The 22884-nt window shown below is 48.5% G+C and overlaps 1 protein-coding gene across 1 annotated transcript; it reads left to right on the forward strand.

Annotated features, from left to right (window-relative positions):
- The first annotated feature begins 13754 nt into the window (after window positions 1–13754).
- LOC147965157 (uncharacterized) lies at window positions 13755–15772 on the forward strand. The gene is made up of 3 exons (XM_087530321.1): window positions 13755–14104; window positions 14270–14955; window positions 15018–15772. The coding sequence occupies exons 1-3, from the start codon at window positions 13755–13757 to the stop codon at window positions 15770–15772; spliced, it is 1791 nt and encodes a 596-aa protein (XP_087386447.1).
- Window positions 15773–22884: the final 7112 nt, after the last annotated feature.

Raw genomic sequence — 22884 nt, forward strand, 5'->3', positions numbered from 1 at the left:
CACCGTGGCCATCAGGGCCCGCCGTGGAGGTGGAGCCTGATCTTGGCGCTCGCGCACCATCGCTTCAAGTGTCACACGGTCTTGTTGAGGCGGTACGGGAGCGCACACGCCTCTGATAACCCACAAGTATAGGGAATCAATTGTAGCCTCTTTCAATAAGCAAGAGTGTCGAACCCAATGAGGAGCTAAAGGTAGAACAAATATTCCCTCAAGTTCTATCGACCACCAATACAACTCTACGCATGCTTAACGTTCGCTTTATCTAGAACAAGTATGAAACTAGAAGTACTTTGTAGGTGTTGTTGGATAGGTTTGCGAGATAATAAAGAGCGCGTAAATAAAAAGTAGGGGTTGTTTAGATGAAGACACAACTAAGTTAGTTTAGTAGAGAGCTTGTTGTCACACAAGAAAGTTATTTGTCCCTAGGCAATTGATAACTAGACCGGCAATCAGTATTGCAATTTTATTTGAGGGAGAGGCATAAGCTAACATACTTTCTCTTCTTGGATCATATGCACTTATGATTGGAACTCTAGCAAGCATCCACAACTACTATAGATCATTAAGGTAAAACCCAACCATAGCATTAAAGTATCAAGTCCTCTTTATTCCCATACGCAAACAACCTACTTACTCGGGTTAGTGCTTCTGTCACTCACGCCACCCACCATAAGCAAATCGTGAACATATTGCAAACCCTACATCAGGGATCCCTCACGCTTGCACGACACGGAGAGCACCATAGGACAACAACAATAATAAAACATGCAACTCAAACCAATCACGATCATCAATTAACCCATAGGACAAAACGGATCTACTCAAACATCATAGGATAGCCATACATCGTTGGGAAATAATATATAGCATTGAGCACCATGTTTAAGTAGAGATTACAGTGGGTGAAAGAGGGGTTACACCGGTGCATAGAGGGGGGAACAGTTGGTGATGACGGCGGTGAAGTTGTTGGTGTAGATCGTTGTCGCGGTGATGGCCCCAGCGGCGTTTCGGCTCCACCAGGAGAGAGGGGAGAGAGCCCTCCTCCTTCTTCTTCTTCCTTGACCTTCTCCCTAGATGGGAGAAGGGTTTACCCTCTGGTCCATGGCCTCCATGGCGGCGGAGAGGCGAGAGCCCCTCTGAGATTGGATCTGTCTCTCTATCTCTCTTTGTTTCTGCATTCCCAGATTTTGCCCTTTCACCGTTTCTTATATTACCGAAGATCGGTAACTCCAATTGGACTGAAATTTGGACATGATTTTTATCTGGATATTAGCTTTCTTGTGGCAAAAGAATGGCACCAACCACCTTACGGGGTGTCCACGAGGGTTAGTGGCGCTCTCCCTGCCTTGTGGGCCCCTCGAGCATCGTCTCGTGTTGATTTCACTTCCCAAAATTCACATATATTCCAAAAAAATCTCCGTCAGTTTTTATCCCGTTTGGACTCCGTTTTACATGGATTTTTCGCGAAACAAAAAACATGCAACAAACAGGAACTGGCACTGGGCACTGGATCGATATGTTAGTCCCAAAAATAGTATAAAAAGTTGCCAAAAGTATATGAAAGTTGTATAATATTGGCATGGAACAATCAAAAATTATAGATACGACGGAGATGTATCAGCATCCCCAAGCTTAATTCATGCTCGTCCTTGAGTAGGTAAATGATAAAAAGGATAATTTTTGATGTGGAATGCTACCTAGCATAATCTTGAACATGTAATCTAATCTTGGCATGAATATTAAGACATGAGTGATTCAAAGCACTAGTCTATCATTTGACATTAAGACAATAATACTTCAAGAATTATAATAAAGCAATCATGTCTTTTCAAAATAGCATGCCCAAAGAAAGTTATCCCTACAGAATCATATGGTCTGGCTATGCTCCATCTTCATCACACAAAATATTCAAATCATGCACAACCCTGATGACAATCCAAGCAATTGTTTCATACTTTTGATGTTCTCAAACCTTTTCGACTTTCACTCAATACATGAGCGTGAATCATGGACTTAGCACTATGGGTGGAATAGAATATGATGATGGAGGTTGTGTGGAGAAGACAAAAAGGAAGAAAGTCTCACATCGACACGGCTAATCAATGGGCTATGGAGATGTCCATCAATTGATGTCAATGCGAGGAGTAGGGATTGCCATGCAACACATGCACTAGAGCTATAAGTGTATGAAAGCTCAAACTAAAACTAAGTGGGTGTGCATCCAACTTGCTTGCTCATGAAGACCTCGTGCATTTGAGGAAGCCCATCATCGGAATATACAAGCCAAGTTCTATAATGAAAAATGCCCACTAGTATATGAAAGTGATAACTCAAGAGACTCTCTATATTAAGAACATGGTGCTACTCTGAAGCACAAGTGTGGTTAAAGGATAGTAACATTGCCCCTTCTCTCTTTTTCTCTCGTCATTTTTTTGGTGGGCTTCTTTGGCCTATTTTTTTATTTGGGCTTCTTTGGCCTCTTTTTTTTTGATAACCTCACCTGGGACAATGTTCTAATAATGATAATCATCACACTTTTATTTACTTACAACTCAATATTACAACTCGATACTAGAACAAAGATATGACTCTATATGAATGCATCTGGCAATGTACCAGGATGTGCGATGATCTAGCATAGCAAAGATATCAAGAAACGAACAAGCCATGAAAATATCATGCTAGCTATCTTACGATCATGCAAAGCAATATGATAATGAATGCTCAAGTCATGTATATGATGATGATGGAAGTTGCAAGACAATATATCTTGGAATGGCTATGGAAATGCCATGATAGGTAGGTATGGTGGCTATTTTGAGGAAGATATAAGGAGGCTTATGTCTGATAGAGTGTATCGTATCACGGGGTTTGGATGCACCGGTGAAGTTTATACCAACTCTCGAGGTGAGGAAGGGCAATGCACGGTACCGAAGAGGCTAGCAATGATGGAAGGGTGAGAGTGCGTATAATCCATGGACTCAACATTAGTCATAAAGAACTCACATACTTATTGCAAAAGTCTATTATCTATCGAAACAAAGTACTACATGCATGCTCCTAGGGGGATAGATTGGTAAGAAAAGACCATCGCTCGTCCCCGACCGCCACTCATAAGGAAGACAATCAATAAATAAATCATGCTCTATCTTCATCACATAACAGTTCACCATACGTGCATGCTACGGGAATCACAAACTTCAACACAAGTATTTCTACAATCCACAACTACCCACTAGCATGACTCTAATATCACCATCTTTATATCGCAAAACTATTGCAAGGAATCAAACATATCATATTCAGTGATCTACAAGTTTTATGTAGGATTTTAAGACTAACCATGTGAATGACCAGTTCCTGTCATCTCTCTAAATAGATATAAGTGAAGCAAGAGAGTTTAATTCTTTCTACAAAAGATATGCCCATGCTCTAACAAATATAAGTGAAGTAAAAGAGCATTCTACAAATGGCGGTTTTATATGTGTAGGGAAACAGGCAATCCAAACTTCAAATGATATTAGAGAAGCACATGAAGCATTCTATAAAGCCATATTCAAAAGATATAAGTGAAGTGCAAAGATGTAGCGACCCGACCCGAATGGATCAAGTCTCTGTGCTTAAGTGTCATCCCTGGATCGGTATGCTGACACACAGTACTCGAGGATTTATATCAGAGGTAAATCACATGTATAAGGTAACGTAAATACTATTACCTCAATCCAAATAGCGGAAGTAATAACAAGGTTGTGGATTCCCATCAACACCAACGACAAAGTTGAGTGTAGAAATCGTAACCCTAACGTATCACTTACTCGTCGTAAGATTCCTGCAACATGAGACGTTGCAGCCACAAAGGGTCAGTACATTGAATGTATTGGCAAATTCACACCATAGGACAATGATGAATAATAGCTATCACTACATGCATATTTGGCTGGTGGAAAGCTCTAAGTTTAGTTGTGCATAAAGCTAATTTTTCCCTTCCTCGAAGGAATATTTTTATTTAACTACCAATTTGGTTAAAAATTATTGAGAAGGTTCCTCCAACTCAATCCCAAAATAATAATTATAGCCCCACAAATTAATTAAGTAAAGTGATGAGATCAACATGATAATTCAAGAACGAGATACTCAAGATGTCCATAACCAGGGACACAGCTAACCATGATTAGTTTGTACACTCTGCAGAGGTTTGCGCACTTTTCCCCACAAGACTCAGTCTCCTCCATTGGATTACACGCACTACATGGTGTTTGAGAAACGGATGACCGAGACACAGTCTTTCAGAAGCATTAACTCTAACCCCAGGTAGACCGTACCAACCTACATCCCCTACATCTGCTAGCCTACCACTAGAAGAGGTCATGCAACTTACTCAACTATGCCAGAGCCCATAACAGCTTGTGGCTGCACACGGAAGTTTCTAGCATGAATAATCTTATGATCCCTTTGAGCCTGGGTGGCATTCCATAGGGTGATCACACGGGTCCTTTGGGATCCCCTTAGGCAATCCCTAGGTTCTCCAGGTGCCCAAACAACTACTGGGTGCTCCAAGGTGCCTCAACCAATCCACCTAGATGTGTGTTAAAGTAGCCACCTTAAGTTAACCATTAATTAACAACTCTCACATCTGTCATGGATACACTCAACCAAACCACGTCTACGAGCATAGCATGGCAGTATAAGCATAACGTAGAAGTAACTCCCAAGGGTTTGATATAAAAGGGCAGTAGGTTCCTACCTCATCAACTACTTCCCAATACCCACATGTTATCAATTCCTAAACATGCAATGTTTGAGGATGAAATTAATGCATAAAAACCGGGTAATGAAATGTACGATCAAAGTGTGAACTTGCCTTGCTGACGATCTGCAAAACCTAGCGACTCGTAGTAGCACGCTTCGCACTCCGGGAATTCTGTCGCAAACAATAGCATACATAAGAAATCAAGCAAAGAAGCACGGGTAAATATCAAATAAGAAGATCTAACCAGAAAGTTCAACTAAAGAAGTCCAGTTTGCAAAACGAATCAAATCAAACGGAGCAACGAAACTCAAAATGCGAAATAAACAAGATCCGATTACTAATCTGGACTAAAGTCAAATTTTACAGTACCAAAATCATGTTCTAGTTGGTTGAATAGAAAGAGGGCTTCGAGACGAAGATCCAGGCACTTGAATCGTTTGATTCCGATAAACGAGCGAAAAGGTAAACTAAAACGAAAACTAGGGCAGAAATCGCAATCGGAAATAATCGCGGAAAACCCTGGAAAAAGAAAAACTGACGAACAGGCTAACGAACGAACGTTCGCTCTCTGCGGCTAACGGATGAACGGTGTTTGTTAAAACGAACGTATGGACGAACGTCCGCAAAGTAAAAAAACCAACGGAAAAACCGAACCGATCTAATCTAAAAAATGAATCTAATTTTCGAAATAAAACCGATCGGTTTTTAAAAAAATAGGCGGCTACCTCGGCGTTCGTGACGACGGTGGCGCCTACTCCGGCGGCGGCGGGTGACTCTGGCGGCGGCGGGGCTCCGGCGGGTGGCGGCAGGGCGACGGCGGCAAGCAGCAGCGGTGGTGGTGGCTCGCGGCGGCGGCGGGAGGCAGCGGCAGCGGGGCGCGGATCGAGGCGGGCGGGGCTGGCGGCTAGGGTTTGGGGCGCGGGTGGGCTGCGGCGGTGGGACGGGGTGCAGGGGGGTCACGGGGGCGGCTTATAAGACCGGCCGGGTCGAAGTCCAGGTCGGACAAGGCCGGTAAGGCGGTAACATTTTTTAAAAAGAATATTCTGACATGCAGAAAAAACAAAGAAAAGAAATACTAAACGGACTCCAAAAATCCCAAAATAAATTTTCACTGTCCTCTAAAAATATGTCGGACAAAGTGGACATTTAATTGGATCTCTAATGCAATTTTGAAAAACGAGTATTTTTTCCTAATTCAAATAAAATTGCAGTAAAAACCAAATAAAATCATTTATTTGATTCTAATATTTTCCTCCGATATTTTATTTATTTTGGAGAAGTCATATTATCTCCTCTAATATATTCTGATATGAAATATATCCGGAGAGAAAACTCATTAAAACCAAAATGATCCTTGTTTCAATATTTGATAAATTTCAAATATGAAAAACGTGAAATCCCCAACTCTCTCCGTGGTTCCTTGAGTTGCTTAGAATTTCGAGGATCGAGAAACGAAATGCAATAAAATATGATATGCATGAATGACCTATGTATAACATTACAAATTGAAAATTTGGGATGTTACAACAATCTTTAAATAAACCATGGACTATCTCATACCAGCATGGTGCATCAAAGAAAAGTGAAAACTGAATGCAAAAGATGCTCCAAGATTTGCACGTATCATGTGAACGAAACGAAACCGAAAACATACCGATACTTGTTGAAGAAAGATGGGATGCTTTCCGGGGCATCCCCAAGCTTAGATGCTTGAGTCTCCTTGAATATTTACTTGGGATGCCTTGGGCATCACCAAGATTGAGCTCTTGCCTCTCCTCCTTCTCCTCATATCAAGACCTCCTCGATCCTTGATCACTTCATCCACACAAAACTCAACAGAAAGTTTGGTAACATCTGTTAGTATAATAAAGCAAATCACTACTCTAAGTACTGTTGCAAACCAATTAATATTTTGTTTTTGCATTGTAGCTACTGTAATATAACTTTTACATGGCTTAATCCACTGATAGATATTGATAGTTTCATCAAAACAAGAAAACAATGCACAAAAACAGAATTTGTCTTAAACAGGACAGTCTGTAGTAGTCTGAACATTCACCATACTTCTGGTACTCCAAAAACTCCGAACAAATTAGGAAAAATAAACAATTTGTATAGAAAGACAGTGCAAAAAGTTTCTGAACCGTTTGATGTTCCAGTAAAAAAATGTAAAATCGCGCACTACAGCCAATGTTTTTGTTTTGCACCGCACAAACCAACAAGTAATGTAAACATCCTAAAGGCAAATTTTGGCACATTATTTTTATAATACAACGGAATTGTACAAGGTAATAATTATTTTTGTTGAAAAGTATCTGTAATCAAGATTCACTAAATTTCCGTGAGCATGAACAAAGTTCAAGGAGCTCCCTCACTTCAACAATGCTTGTCTCTCTCACTTTCACTTTCCTTTTTGAAAAGTTTTGGGTTCCTCTCTTTATTTTTTGGTTTTTAAACTCTATAAAACCAGTCAACAGAAATAAATGACTCTCTAAAACTTCCGGGTTGTCTCCCTGGCAGCGCTTTCTTTAAAGCCATTAAGGTAGGCATAAGGTGCTCAAGTAATGAATCCACCCGGATCCCAAGGTATATCAAATACAATTTTAATTAACAATGATTTGTGATTTAGTAGTGAGCACAAAGTAACATATATCAGACAACAACGAAGTCTAAATCTCTTCCTATGCATCGGCATGTCATAAAAGAACAATTCATGCACACATAGTAAAGTCCAATGCATAGTATAAACAGTTTCTTGCAATTTTATCATATTGGAAACATGGAGAGGCGGAGAGGTAGTTCCTCTCTCATAATAATTGCAAGTAGGACAAGCAAGCACATTCATATTATATCTATCAAAATTATCATGTGCAATGGTAAAATGCAACCCATCAATATAATCCTTAATAAGGGCAAACTTCTCTAATATAGTGTAGTCGGGAGAATTCAAAAAGATAATAGGACTATCATGCATGGGTGCAATAGCAACAATTTCATGTTTAACATAAGGAACTATAGCAAGTTCATCTCGATAAGCATAATTCATATTGGCATCTTGGCCACAAGCATAGCAAGCATCATCAAAAAGGGATTTTTCAAAAGAATTAATGGGATCATAACAATCATCATAGCAATCATTCTTCGGTAAGCACGAAGGGAAATTAAACAATGTATGAGTTGAAGAGTTACTCTCATTAGAAGGTGGGAACGGGTGATCAATCCGCTCTTCCTCCTTTTGTTCTTCGCTCTCCTCCTCATCTTTTTCATCCAATGAGCTCACAGTGTCATTAATTTCTTCTTCCATAGACTCCTGTAAAATATTAATCTCTTCTTGGACAGCGGAGGAGTCCTCAATATATGGTTTAATATAAGGATTAGAAGCATAATTATCATAGCAATATTTAAGTATGGCCAAATTTTCAGATTTGTAGAGAGTAGTATCACACTCTTCAATAAAAGAAGCAATTTCACAAGTACCCCTAAAAGCAACAAATTATTCAATTTGTTGAACATCATAGTAATTATAAACACCCTTAGTACACGAAGATACGATTCCATTATCACTAAACCCACATTGGTAAGGAAGGTGTTTCTTAGGGTCTTTAGAACAACAAGTACAATCATATATTTCACATAAATTCCAAGCATAGCATTGCAAACGATGAATTTGATCTAGTAAAAGTTTCCCTTTTTCAGATATGCGGTGTCACACATAACAAGCATGCTCATCTAAAGATTTCTCCTCAACTAATCTAGTTGGGGTTTCAGTACGAGCATATAGGGATCGAAGATGATCCAAGTAAAAAGCTTCAGTAGTGTGATAGATTTTGAGTGGTTCTTCAACCATTGGTGTAGTAGGTACAACTAATTTTTTGGTATTTTGCGTTTCCTACCCATAACTAAAGATAGAAAACAAGAGCACAAAATAAAAACTACTTAGTGATAAAGAAAACAAGCACACACGAGAATATTCACCCCACACTATAACTCCCTGGCAACGGCGTCAGAAAAAAGTCTTGATAACCCACAAGTACAGGGGATCAATTGTAGCCTCTTTTGATAAGTAAGAGTGTCGAATCCAACGAGGAGCTAAAGGTAGAACAAATATTCCCTCAATTTCTATCGACCATCGATACAACTCTACGCACGCTTCACGTTCGCTTTACCTAGAACAAGTATGAAACTAGAAGTACTTTGTAGGTGTTGTTGGATAGGTTTGCAAGACAATAAAGACTACGTAAATAAAAAGTAGGGGCTGTTTAGATGAAGACACAACTAAGTTAGTTTTAGTAGAGAGCTTGTTGTCTCACAAGAAAGTTATTTGTCCCCAGGCAATCGATAACTAGACCGGCAATCAGTATTCCAATTTTATTTGAGGGAGAGGCATAAGCTAATATACTTTCTCTTCTTGGATCATATGCACTTATGATTGGAACTCTAGCAAGCATCCGCAACTACTAAAGATCATTAAGGTAAAACCCAACCATACGCAAACAACCTACTTACTCTGGTCTGTGCTTCTGTCACTCATGCCACCCTCCATAATCAAATCATGAACATATTGCAAATCCTACAGCGGGGATCCCTCACGCTTGCGCGACATGGAGAGCACCATAGGACAGCACCAATAATAAACACATGCAACTCAAACCAATCACGATCATTAATTAACCCATAGGACAAAACAGATCTAGTCAAACATCATAGGATAGCCATACATCATTGGTAAATAATATATAGCGTTGAGCACCATGTTTAAGTAGATATTACAGCGGGTAAAAGAGGGGTTACACCGGTGCATAGAGGGGGGAAGATTTGGTGATGACAGCGGTGAAGTTGTTGGTGTAGATCATTGTCGCGATGATGGCCCCGACGGCGTTCCGGCACCACCAGGAGAGAGGGGAGAGAGCCCTACTTCTTCTTCTTCTTCTGCCTTGACCTTCTCCCTAGATGGGAGAAGGGTTTACCCTCTGGTCCATGGCCTCCATGGCGGCGGAGGGGCGAGAGCCCCAACGAGATTGGATCTGTCTCTCTGTTTCTGCGTTCCCAGATTCTACCCTTTCGGCGTTTCTTATATTCTCGGAGATTCATAACTCTGATTGGACTGAAATTTGGACACGACTTTTAACCTGATATTAGCTTTCTTGCAGCGAAAGAAGGGCAACAACCACCTTACGGGGTGTCCACGAGGGTCAAGGGCGCGCCCCCTGCCTCGTGGGCCCCTCGAGCATCGTCTCGCGTTGATTTCACTTCCCAAAATTCAAATATATTCCCAAAAAAAGCACCGTCAGTTTTTATCCCGTTTGGACTCTGTTTGATATGGATTTTCTGCGAAACAAAAAACATGCAACAAACAGGAACTGGCACTGGGCACTGGATCAATATGTTAGTCCCAAAAATAGTATAAAAATTGCCAAAAGTATAGGAAAGTTATATAATATTGGCATGGAACAATCAAAAATTATAGATACGACGGAGACGTATGAGCCTCTCCTTGTGGCCGCTGCACCACTTGGCAACTCTCCTCGTCGTGCATCGGCGCCCTGCTCGGTCGGTCGCGTTGTGGGGCTTCACGCCTTGGCTCGGGGATGATGTCTTGCCTGGGAGGTGGAGGAGGCGCACCGTGGGCCACGTCGCCCGCAAGAGGCGAAGGGGGAGGCAGAGAGCAGGACGGTGCAGGGGCCTCTCCCGTTGCGCTGACGAGCTCAGTGATGCAGTCCAGCCTGTCCTCGTAGTGCTCGTCGGCCGGGCGATAATGCAGGAGCTTGCGTTCCATAAGCAAAGCAGACCGCGCGTTCGCCGGCCCTCGGTTGGTGTGAGACGATGAAGTGGCCGCCGGAGTCAGCGACAGAGTGGCGGTGCATGCATCCCGCCGCATAGAAGGCTGCCTCGATGAAGCCTGCTGCTCATGGGCCGCAGGGCCAGTGGCGGCGTTGGCCACAAGCGATGGGGAACGGTGGGGAGCACTGTCGCCTGCAGGCAATGTCTAGGCGACGCGTGCGACGAGGGAGCCCCGACGCTCAGCACGAACCCGACGAGCATCGGCCATGGAGACGACAACACAGTGGCGAATCGACTGGAGGAAGAGAAGCTCCGACACACCCCTACCTGGCTTGCCAAATGTCAGATTCTGGGCTTCGCAGACCCTGCATAGATTCAAACTCTGGGGTGCGTGCGAAGAACTCAACCTCCTTAGTCTGCCTACTCACCGCTCTCACGGCCTAGCTCGATGAGCGGGAAGGAAATGGGACAAGGCGGTTTAACCAGGTTCGGGCCACCTTGCGGTGTAAAACCTACTCCTGTTTGTGGTGGATTAGCTCGAGGTGGGCTGAGGATGAACTAGTACAGTGGAAGAACCACCTCAGGAGGCAAGTTCTTGAGCTAGTGACGGAGAGGATGATCTAAATGGTCCGTCCCATTGTATGGTGGTGGCTAAGCTATATTTATAGTGGACTTGGTCCTCTCCCCTGAAATGTAGGCGGGAAGTGTCGGCGTCCTGGGAACGGGGGTACCCAGACTTGCCTGCCTGCGGCCCACGACATGGCTCCACCAGTGGCCTAGTACAGCCCATCATCTCCAGCGACAACTCAAGAACCTCGCGAGGGGCCAAGACCTCCCAGGGGCAGCCTCACTAGGCTGTCTCCCAAGGAGCGGATATATTTATGCAAGAGGCACCTCACGAGGTTCACGTGACATGAGCCACGACGACCAATGCCAAGCGGGCGCCAGCGGGCGTAGTGTACCAGTTTCCTCTTTGGTGCTAAAGAGGCAAGCGCAGGCGAGGAGTCCCAAGGCAACATGCAAAGGTTTCCTTATCGGTGCAACGATACCATGGCTAGTAGGATGGTAGGACGAAGGTCACCGCGGAGCCCACAACGGCATCACTGCCAGAGTCTTTGGCAGAAGAAGACCACCTTTTGTCAGGATAGCTTGTACTAGTTGTCCGCCTTCAAACTTGGCCGTTGTTGGATCCCTTCCCGCCTAACATTTGGGAAGAGGACCAGGGCCCCTATAAATAGGGCTAGCAACCACCGTAGCAAGGGGGAGATCATTCAGTCCATCCTCACCCACACCATCTCATCAAGCTCAAGAACACCTCTCCTGAGGAGGCAGTTCATCCATTGTACTAGTTCATCCTCAGCCCTCGAAGCAATCCACCACCACACTGCAGTAGGTTATTACACCACAATGCTGGCCCGAACCAGTATAAAACCCTCAGGTCTCTTGTTCCTTGGGTTCGTCGAGCTCGGTCTTGAGATCGTTGTGCGAGCGAGCTAGGGAGGGGGAGAGATTACTTCGTGCGCACCCCAATGTTCGAACCTCAAGCGCCTGGTAGGGGTGCGCCAAAGCTTTGCCTCTCCGCTTGCTTCGTCCTGCTCCCATGGCAGACGCCACTCCTCCGACTAGGCCGGCGGGCACCTGTGGATGAGCCACGGGCATCCGGGCCTCCACCCTCGCTTTGCGGTAGGTGCACTGGCCGCGCAAGTTCAAGCCAAAGATGCCGCCCCACTATGATGTTGCGGCAGATCCAGCGGCCTTCCTACAGGCGTACAAGGAGGCCATTCTCGAAGCCGGAGGCGACAATCTGGTCATGGCCAACTGGTTCCCCATGGCCCTGGCCGGCGTGCCGCGCGCCTGGCTGCTCAGTCTGCCAGGATCCTCGATAGCCTCCATGGAGGAGCTGCGCGGTCTCTTCGTCGCACGCTTTGCGGCACAGGCGCCCCGCACCGTAGCAGCCCTCGGTGGTTCGCGGACTCCGCCCTCGAATCGCCACATCAAGCAGTTTGTCCGCCAAATGGGTGCCACCCATGTCAAGTAGGGGGCTCCCCCAGGATGGGCGGCGCCCCAGGCCGACCTCACCTTCAGCTTAGAGGACCACCCAGCAGTCACCACGAGCTCGGGCGCGCTCCCAATGCTCTGCACACCCACCATCTGCAACATGGATGTGACTAAGACCCTCATCGATGGCGGAGCCAGCCTCAACGTGCTCTCCGTGGAAGCTTTCGGTTTGCTTCCGGTACCATACAGCCGGCTCCGCCCCACCAAGCCTTTCTCCGGAGTCGGCATCGATTCCACCAACCCCCTGTGGAAAATACGCCTCCCGGTCACCTTCCGTACCCACGACAACTACCGCACCGAGCTGATTGACTTCGACATCACCCGCATTGGCCTCCAGTACAATGCCATCCACGTGTACCCTGCCCTGGCTCAATTCATGGCAGCGACCCATCCAGCCTACAACCTCATGAAGATGCCGGGGAGCAGCAGCGTTCTCACCATGGCTGGGGACACCAAGGAAGCCCTAATGGCTCTCAAGCTCGCCTTCAGGGCCGTCGCGGCAGCACGCCCAGTCGACAGAGCCGCCCCGGGGGCCAAGGGGGTTGCGCCAGCAAAAAAGAAGTAGTTGTTCACTCAAGATCGGGCTGAAACCAAGCAAGTGCCGGTCGAGGAGGACGGGGCCTCGGGAGCCACTTTCACCATAGGCGCCAACCTCGATCCTGACCGAGAGGAGACACTGGTGAAGTTCCTGCGTGCGAACTAGGAGGTATTCGCATGGGAGCCCAAGCAGTTGGTGCGGTCCCAAGGGGGGTAATCAAGCATCACTTAAGGGTGTGCCCCAATGTGCGTCCTGTGAAGGAGAAGGCGCGACGGCAACCCACGGAGAAGCAGTCCTTCATTATCCAGGAAACCCGCAAGCTACAAGCTGCGGGTGTCATCCGCGAGGTCCGGTATCCAGAGTGGCAGGAAGAAACGTTGGTGAGTCGACTTCACCAACCTCAACAAAGCCTACCCTCAAGACCCATTCCCGCTTCCGCACCAGATCATCAACTCCACCACCGAGTGCGACCTGCTGTGTTTTCTAGATGCTTTCTCGGGTTATTACCAGATCAGGATGGCGGTGCAGAATGTGGAGAAGATGGCCTTCCTAATCCCGTGTGGGGTATAGTGCTACACATACATGCAGTCCGGACTGTGCAACGCTGGGGCGACTTTTCAGCGGCTAATGCACATCGCCCTCGGCCTGCATCTCGGGAGGAACGTTGAGGCCTACGTCGACGACATCATGGAAAAGTCTCGGGAGGCGAGGACCCTCATTCAAGACCTGGACGAGACTTTTGCCAGCCTGCGCCAGGTGGACCTGCGGCTCAACCCAGAGAAGTGCGTGTTCGGCGTACCCTCTGGCAAGCTGCTGGGTTTCCTCGTATCACACAGGGGGATCGAGGTGAATCAGGAGAAGGTCAAGGCGATAGAAGAGATGAGCCTGCCGCAAACCCTTAATGACTTGCAAAATCTCGCGGGGTTCGTGACCTCGCTGGGGCGCTTCATCTCCAAGCTGGGGGAGCCCGCGCTACCGTTCTTCAAGCTGATGAAAAAGAAGGGCCCGTTCGAGTGGACCCCAGAGGCCGACCTAGCATTTCAAGACCTCAAGAGATACCTCACGATCCCACCTGTGATGGTGGCACCTCGTCCCCTCAAGCCTCTGGTGCTCTACCTGGGCACCACGCCTCACTCCACCAGCGCGGCGCTGATGGCTGTCCGGGAGGACCGCCAGGTCAAGAGCCCGCCGTGCAATGCCGTACCTTCAGCAGTGGCGAGGCGGCACCAAGATGGCGCCACTAGAGCCGTAACAATGCCGGTGGATGATCAGGCCCTACAGAACGGCGGTCCTGGGCAAGCAGAGGCCCCGGTGTGTGACCAAAATCCCGAGGTCCCTCCATCTCTGGAGGTTCCCCAACCTCCGGACATCGACGCTCCCGCCCTCGTCGAGCATCCGGTGTATTTCGTCAGCGTGGTGCTACAGGACGCAAGGGCACGATACCCCATGCAACATAAGCTCCTGCTCACGCTCCTAGTAGCCTCACACAAGCTGCGCCATTATTTCCAAGGCCACCCAATTAAGGTCGTCTCAGCCTACCCACTGGAGAGGGTGTCCGGAGCCCCAGCACTGCGGGAAGAGTCGCCGAGTGGAACATCAAGCTGCAGGCATTTCAGCTGGAGTTTAGCACAACCAGGGTCATCAAGGGAGCTGCCCTCGCCGCCTTCGTGGAAGAATGGACCGACGCCTCGGAACCCGAAGCAGGCAAGAACCGATCCCTCTCACCAGGAAGTCAAGCGCCAGATGGTTGGGTCTTGTAATTCGATGGCGCATTCTCACGCCAGGGCGCGGGGGCTGGCGCCGTGCTCATCTCGCCCACTCAAGACAAGTTGTACTACGTCGTGCAGCTCTGTTTCCAGCAGGGCAAGAAGGTCTCCAACAACATCGCAGAATACGAGGGGTTAATCGTCGGCCTCAAGGCTGCAGCAGCCTTGGGGATGAAGCATCTCACCATCAAGGGCGACTCTCAGCTCCTCGTCAACTTCTCCAATCAGGTCTATGAGCCGAAGGACGGGCACATGGAAGCATACCTCGCAGAGGTATGCAAGTTGGAGAAGCAGTTCTTGGGCTTGGAACTGCAGCATGTGCCCCGCAACACGAACAGGGAAACCGACGACATCACCAAGAGGGCGTCAAAGCATCAGCCACAGGAACCAGGCGTCTTCGAGGAGTGGCTCTTCAAGCCTTCCGCGGCCCCTCCGGCCGCGGAGCCGACACCACCCCGAGCGGAGCTTCCCCCACCACCAGTCTCAGGAGCCCACACATGTGGCCCGACCTCAGGAGCGCGTCTGCTCCTCACACTTGAGCCTCAGGAGGGCTGTTGGACTGAAGAGTTCAGGGCATACCTCGGGCAAGGAACACTTCCGGAGAAGGAGGAATACCCAGAGTGCGTGTACTGCATCCAAGATGGTGAGCTATACAGAAAGCGACCGAATGATGTTTCCTTGCGATGCATCTCCATGAAGCAGGGGTCCGAGCTGCTAGCTGACATACACAGCAGAGATTGTGGGCATCACTCGTCATCGCGGACCCTGGTGGGCAAGGCATTCCGCAGCGGATTCCACTGGCCCACGGCACTTAATGACGCAACCGAGCTAGTGAGACCCTGCGAGGCCTGCCAGTTCCATGCCAAGGAAATCCACTAGCCTGCCCAGGGCCTCCAGACCATCCCACTCTCGTGGCCGTTTGCGGTCCGGGGGCTGGATATCCTAGGCCCTTTCCCTCGAGCGTCGGGGGGTTATCGCTACCTCTATGTCGCCATCGACAAGTTCACCAAGTGGGCGGAGGTGGAAGTTGTCTGCACCATCCCAGCAGGCTCCGTAGTCAAGTTCATCAAGGGCCTCGTGAGCCGGTTTGGGGTCCCTAACTGCATCATCACCAACAACGGCTCGCAGTTCACTAGCAATCTTTTCAGGACATGTTGTGCTAACCTTGGAACGCAGATATGCTACGCTTCAGTGGCACACCCCAGGAGCAATGGCCAAGCTGAGCGCGCCAACGCGGAGGTCTTGAGAGGCCTCAAGACCAGGACCTTCAAGAAGAAGCTCGAGGCTTGTTTTAGGGGTTGCCATGACGAGCTCTAGTCCGTGATGTGGTCCATCCCCACCACCACCACCACCAAGACAATAGGCGAGACCCCTTTCTTCCTCATCTGCGGAGCCGAAGCGGTTCTCCCTCATGAGGTCAGGCATCACTCTGCATGGGTCCTGCCTTTCGATGAGGCACGTCAGGACGCCATGCGGGGGACGGACCTCGTGCTGGGGGAGGAACGCCACCGCCAAGCCTCGCTCCGCGCGGCGAGATACCAGTAGGCGTTGCGGCGGTATCACTGCGGTAGCATCCGCCCTAGGATGCTCGAGGTGGGCAATCTCGTCCTGAGGCGGGTTCTCTCCATGGAAGGGCTGCATATGCTCTCACCCATGTGGGAGGGCCCGTTTAGGATTGCCCGCATCTCCAGGCCTGGAGCCGCGCGCCTAGAGACGCAGGACGGGATCCCCATCCAGAACGCCTGGAAGATCCAGCTCCTCCGGAAGTTCTACCCATGAAGCAAGGCCTAGTGCCTGTGAAGGTATCCACTCGTGACACTCTCACGTAATAATGAGTGTGGCTGTAGATGCCCTGGAGTCTCCGGAGTGCCGCCCTCGGGCCTCGGGGGCTCCCTCCCACATCCTAGTGCTAGCACTTAGCTCTGCGCTGGTGAGAAGTCTAGACTAGGTCCCGGACGCGGCTGTTCATTTTCTTTCTGTAGTTGGCTTGCAACCTTTTTAATGGAATTTAAAGTTTTGGCGTTTCTCGATTTGCTTGGTTGAGTCCCTTCTTCTCTCTGTTTCTTTGCTTGGTTCTTGCTTTACGCCAGGGAGAACGACAGTTGCCTGACGCTCTCCCTCGCGCGCCTCACGCGGGGGCTGGGCAGGTGTGCGCGTGCGCTAGGCTAACCCGGTCATGGACACACCTCGCCACAGCCCTGACGCTCCAGAGCTTCGGCTCCCCTGATCTTCGCGAGGCACCCTCAATTAAGCTCATGATCGGCGCACCCTTCTAAGTCCGTGATCAACCTATGCCAGGATCAGTCTATGCTTGAGGCCTCACGCACGGAAATATAAGGATTTCCTAACGAATTTTTTCAGCTTCGCATGTCTCCTGAGGTCAGCGGCTCCTAAGTTAGCAGTTGGGAAGGCTCACCAGATGCCAGGAGGCGCGCGCCCTCATGAGGTGGAAACTACCTCGGATATGTCAAGATAAGTTATCCCTCTACGCCTACATAAAGCACAGATGCCGCAACACAACATAGAAGCGATAAACATAACACGAGCAGCATAAGAATTACGGTTCATTACACGTCGTCGCAGGGCCCCATACTTGTTTGTTGGAATGCAGGAAAAAAGGAAAGGACAAGCAAAAGCAGCGCCCACGTCTGTAGTAGCACACGAGGGCTGGCCACCATCACCTCCCCCCGGACTCAGCAAGAGCCCTCTTCGCGCTTCACCCGGGCACGGCGGCGGAATGACCCGCCCTCGTCCTTGTAGAGAGCCCGGCGGCGTGGCGACTGGTCGTAACCACCGCTGCTTGAGCTTTCGCTGGAGGAGAAGCTGCCGCCGCTGGACGGGCCACGGCCGTCGCCAAGGGTGAGCCCGCCCTCGGCGTCATGGTGGCTATCGTCAAGACCCGGCTCATCATCACCGCTGCTGTCCTCGGGGGAGCACCCTGCACGGTGGCCATCCTCCCAAAAAAACCCTCACGTAGAGGGTTGCGACGCCATCGTACTTGAAGTGGAGGGTGCATCTCCCACCTAGCCCGCGCGCACGAGCAAACGTCTGTCAGCCGCGGGCCAGGACTGCATTTCCCGTAGCGGAAACCTCCACCGCAACCCACGAGGCCTTGCTGCAGCAGGTGTCGAGACCTACGGCTGGTAGCTTGCCGACGAAGGAGCGCGGGAGCTGGAGCCAGGTGCCGGTCGGCTGCTCCGGCCACCCAACGAACTTCGGGAGCACCTCCGCCAAATGGAAGCGTGGCCGAGGGGGTTGAGCGACCATAGCTCGCCTCCCCTCGACGCAAGGGCTGCTGCACCTGGAACGGCCCCGCCGCGGGAGGAGTCACCACCGCGGCCGCCTGAGACGCCGCTGTCGGTTCCCAAGGGAGTACGCCCACGCCCTCCGGGGGCCATGGCAGGGGTCGGAGCATGCTTGTGGGGACGATCGCGCCCCCTCTTGGGCGGTGGCGAGCCGGGCCCCTCCTGGCGCACCTTCGCTTTTTCCGTGACTGAGAACCTCTTCGTCAGTGCCATGGAAGTCGCGGCAAGGAGACGAAGTGTGGAGGAAGAAGAAGAAGAAGGCGGAATGGAGGAAGAGATGAGCGACTGTGCTCTGCACCCCTCCTCATTTATAGCCAGAGGGAGGCCAACCGTCGGCCTCCATGATCACAGGTAATGATGATCTTTCTTCTGCATGCAGCAGGGACTCGTCAAGTCGAACGGATATCACGATGGTGTGGGGAAGCGGAAGCGCCCACATCCCGTTAATCGCCACACGGCGACCAAGGCCGCAGGCGGTTGGGGCCCGCGGCGCTCCGCACTTGCCTTTTGGCTTAGCCTCGAAGCCAGCTTCGAGCCCACCTTGGTCCCAAGGGCTACTGTCAGCGTATTGGGAACGGTGGTACCCAAACTTGACTGCTTGTGGCCCACGGCGTGGCTCCACCAGCGGCCTGGTATGACCCATCATCTGCAGCGACAACTCAAGACCCTCGCGAGGGGCCAAGCCTCACGAGGCGGACGATGCCAAGACCTCCCAGGGGGCAGCCTCACAAGGCTGGCTCCTGAGGAGCGGAGATATCTATGCAAGTGGCACCTCGCAAGGTTCACGTGACGTGAGCCATGATGACCAAGGCCAGGCGGGCGCTAGCAAGCGCAGTGTACCAGTTTCCTCTTTGGTGCTAAAGAGGCAGGTGCAGGCGAGGAGTCCCGAGGCATCAGGCAAAGGTTTCCTTATTGGTGCAACGAGACCAAGGCCAGCAGGACGGAAGGACGAAGGTCACCGTGGAGCCCACAGCGGCGTCACCGCCAGAGTCTTTAGCAGGCAATGACCACCTTTTGTCAGGATAGATTGTACTAGTTGTCCCCCTTTCAAACTTTGCCGTTGTTGGATCCCTTCCCGCCTAACATTTGGGAAGAGGACAAGGGCCCCTATAAATAGGGCTAGTCACCCCTATAGCAACGGGGGAGGTCATTCAGTCCATCCTCAAACACCAGCTCATCAAGCTCAAGAAGACCTCTCCTCAAGAGGTTGTTCATCCATTGTACTAGTTCATACTCAGCCATCGAGGCAATCCACCACCACACTGGATTAGGGTATTACACCACAACGGTGGCCAGTACCAGTATAAAACCCTCATGTCTCTTGTTCCTTGGGTTCGTCGAGCTCGGCCTTGAGATCATTGTGGGAGCGAGCTAGGGAGGGGGAGAGATTACTTCATGCGCACCCTAGTGTTTGAACCTCAAGGGTTAGCCGGAACACGGAATCTTACAGGAAGGGATCCCACAACAGCCAAATCCGAAGGGAGACAACTAGTACATCTTATTTTTATGAAAGGTGGTCTTCGCCTTAAAGCTTCTGGTCGTGACACCATGGTGGGCTCGGTGATGATCTCCATCCTGCCGTCATGGAAGTCTTGGTCTTGTTGCATGGAAATGGAAACCTTTGGCTGATTCCTTGGGACTCCGTGCCTAAGCTTGCCTCCTTATCACCAAAGAGGGAACTTTTGTACTTCTCCCGCTGGCGCCCGCCTGGCCTTGGTCTTCATGGCTTGCATCATTTGCACCTCACGAGGCGGAGGCTTGCATAGAGATCTCCGCTCCTCAGGAGCCAGCCTGAGGAGGCCGCTTCCTCTGGAGGTCTTGGTGTCATCCGCCTCGCGAGGCTTCGCCCCTCGTGAGGGTCTTGTGTTGTTGATGTTGAAGGTCGGCCGTACCGGGCCGTCGGTGGAGCCGTAGGCAGGCAAGTATGGGTACCTCGTTCCTAGAACACCGACAGATGATTCATTGACATCCATTAACACCTCAGTGTGGCAGTGGAAGGAGGAGCGTCGACTCATTTCAATCACTTTTTCGTGTGATTCAACTAAAATTATGGTGCCCGCCAGTTAAAGAGGTGGCCCGCGCCACTACAACGATAGGTGTGATGGACTCAACTAGTTCAGTGTAGCTACATGATTGATGCAGTGCACATGGACTTGATTCTGCCGAATAGGTCTTCTACAAGTTATCTACATTGGAGATGAAATGGTAGGTAAGGCAGTAGATCTATTTTAAATGTATTATTACTTCACTTTATCAGTGGTAGTAGCAGTGCCAAAATAGTAGCACAAGGTCACTAGCTGGATGCAGAATCAAAATCAACCAAAAAGGAACATACCCGGCCATGGGAACCATAACTGAGAGAGGGACCCTATGGCGCCATGACTCGATGTGGTGAACCCGCATATCCACTCGGATGATTCAATTCATGCGACCATTTTCTGTAGTCCACCTGAAATGAAGCAAAGATTGCATCATGCAGCTAGCAAGAAGTACTTGCTCTCATGAGTTGGCAGGTTTTTCTTTAGTAGCCGCACTAAAATTGAGCAACATTAAGGTTAGTTGTCCTGCTCATGCAAGGTGCAACTATAATTCGGTTATCCTTTTGTGCAGTTCCGCTAAAATAATGTTCCATTGTGGTGGCAATGATGGCTCATCTTGCAAAGGCTAATAAAATGTTGAACGAGATTACCAGCAGAGTTTGACGGAGATGTTGGAAACTCCAATGAACCTTTGTGCAGTTCAACCAAAATTGAGAGACGTTGCCCACGTGACATTTTAGTTGAACTATAGAAGACACTCGTTCCAAAAAAGAAGTGTTTTGTGCAATTCACCAAAAGGTCACAATAGCAACGAGGTGAAATGGATATCCCTATCCACACAAAAAGATAGAAAGAAAACATTTACTGGTCAATAACAAGATACGAAACAAACATGAAATGAAAAGAAGCATCTTGATTATGTTCGTGGCAATCACACAAGAACAGTAGAAATTTTAAAACTGCGACTTTGCTTCATGTTACCGGAAGCATTACGATCAATAATGACATTCGTCAAATATGTGATTACTTTAATGGTCGCATTGCTTGTTTACTAGATACAGTAGATCAACATCAGCTAAAGAGTTGATTTAACACTAGTACAGTGAGGTGCTATACAAACGGTTTTAACCCCTTTCTTGGACGACATTTGGAACCATCGCCTAGTGAGTGATGGTGATAGGGCGGTCCTTCCCACACCACCCAGAAACCGTCGGGGATATGCCCTCCTGGCACAGACGCTCGGCAAAATGAGGTCGTGTGCGACCGGCGAGCACTCAAATACGGAAATACGTACAATAGAGCTAAAAATACAATTATACAGGCGAAATTGTTTCTGGTCGCAAGTACATCCCGCACAATCAGTCCCCGCTAAACGTTTCCAGTTGTATGTACATCCCACATAGTCGCTCCAAGGAAAATGTTTCCATTCGATGGTACAACACACACAATTTTCCCCGTTAAATCGTTTGTGATAGTGTTTCCATTGCGCACGATATTAGCAATTTTATCATTTGTGTTATTGAATGCATCACACACGGTGCGTAGAATAAACTATGTGGCAAAGGCTGTCCATCACACATAGTTTTCATGTGGTAAATGTTTGCGCCAGGTGAGCTAACGCAAACAGTTTTCAAGAGGATGTCATGTGTGATTGTTCATTAATCTAACATGGTTTATTCCTAGAAACTATGTGTGTTGCCTGAGGTCATCGCCCATGGTGTTTTCTCAATTACCGTTTGCAATAGAAAATCCCAATTAGCAAGCAAATTATCCTATTATTAATAATCCATTTATTAATCTAATTGACATTTCATATTAAGCACACAATATATTTCATTTTCATAATTGCAATACATCAGAGTACAACATCATATAGATTCACCACTCATCTACCCCATTACACAACTACACTAGCACCAAGTATCACATGCAATATCTATAACCTTTTGAAATTAGCATCATAGATGGTACATAGATAGATATGTCTCATCTAGAAAACTGCTGACGTACAAGGCGAATATTGAGCCTTCATTGATGTTGATGGTCTTTGCAACTTTAGGCCAGTGCCTGTCGATGATTGACCGTCCATACTTTGTCCTCTTTGGGAACACTTCAATATTGAACCGTGGGTGTTGTATGAATACCATCCTCGCCGCCCGACCATACAGGTGGTTTCAGAGGTAATCATCAGTGAACTACTTTGGAAAGGCCTGGAACCAAGGATGTGCATAAATATCTTCTCTATATAGGAAATGGGGCAAAGGAATAAAAAAGGCAAGGCATAATAGTTAGTACCATCCTGTAGTGAACTGATGTCTTCTTCATTATGCAGACAAAGATCTTGTTGTTTTTTGTCGCTAATTTCTTTATCCTAACAATCTTTCTGAGTTTCTTGACTTGACTGATATTCATGGACAACTCATTTCCCCATATGAAAAAGGGTCGAACAGTGGGTCAAAACCTCTGACAGTAGGACCTACATGTGCAAGACCAAATTGTTAAAAACCTAAATACTAGAAAGGTTCCTGCAATTGCACAATAATGTGCTATTAGACAACGGACCATGCACGTGCTAACCTTGATTGTAAACCTTAGTGTTTCCCATTGTTTCCCTGCAACACATATAAGGTAGTTAGTCATTGGGTTA

This window comes from Triticum urartu, chromosome 6A (assembly GCF_056163025.1).
Source record: "Triticum urartu cultivar PI428250 chromosome 6A, HENAU_Tu73, whole genome shotgun sequence".
Lineage (NCBI taxonomy): Eukaryota > Viridiplantae > Streptophyta > Magnoliopsida > Poales > Poaceae > Triticum > Triticum urartu.

What these genes read in the sequence shown, in the direction of transcription:
- LOC147965157 (XM_087530321.1), top strand. Translation starts at nt 13,755, where the DNA reads ATGCACATCGCCCTCGGCCTGCATCTCGGGAGGAACGTTGAGGCCTAC. An exon ending in CTGGGGGAGCCCGCGCTACC is followed by an intron (nt 14,105 to 14,269) that starts GTTCTTCAAGCT and finishes TCACTCCACCAG; the next exon opens with CGCGGCGCTGATGGCTGTCC. An exon ending in ATCTCGCCCACTCAAGACAA is followed by an intron (nt 14,956 to 15,017) that starts GTTGTACTACGT and finishes ACAACATCGCAG; the next exon opens with AATACGAGGGGTTAATCGTC.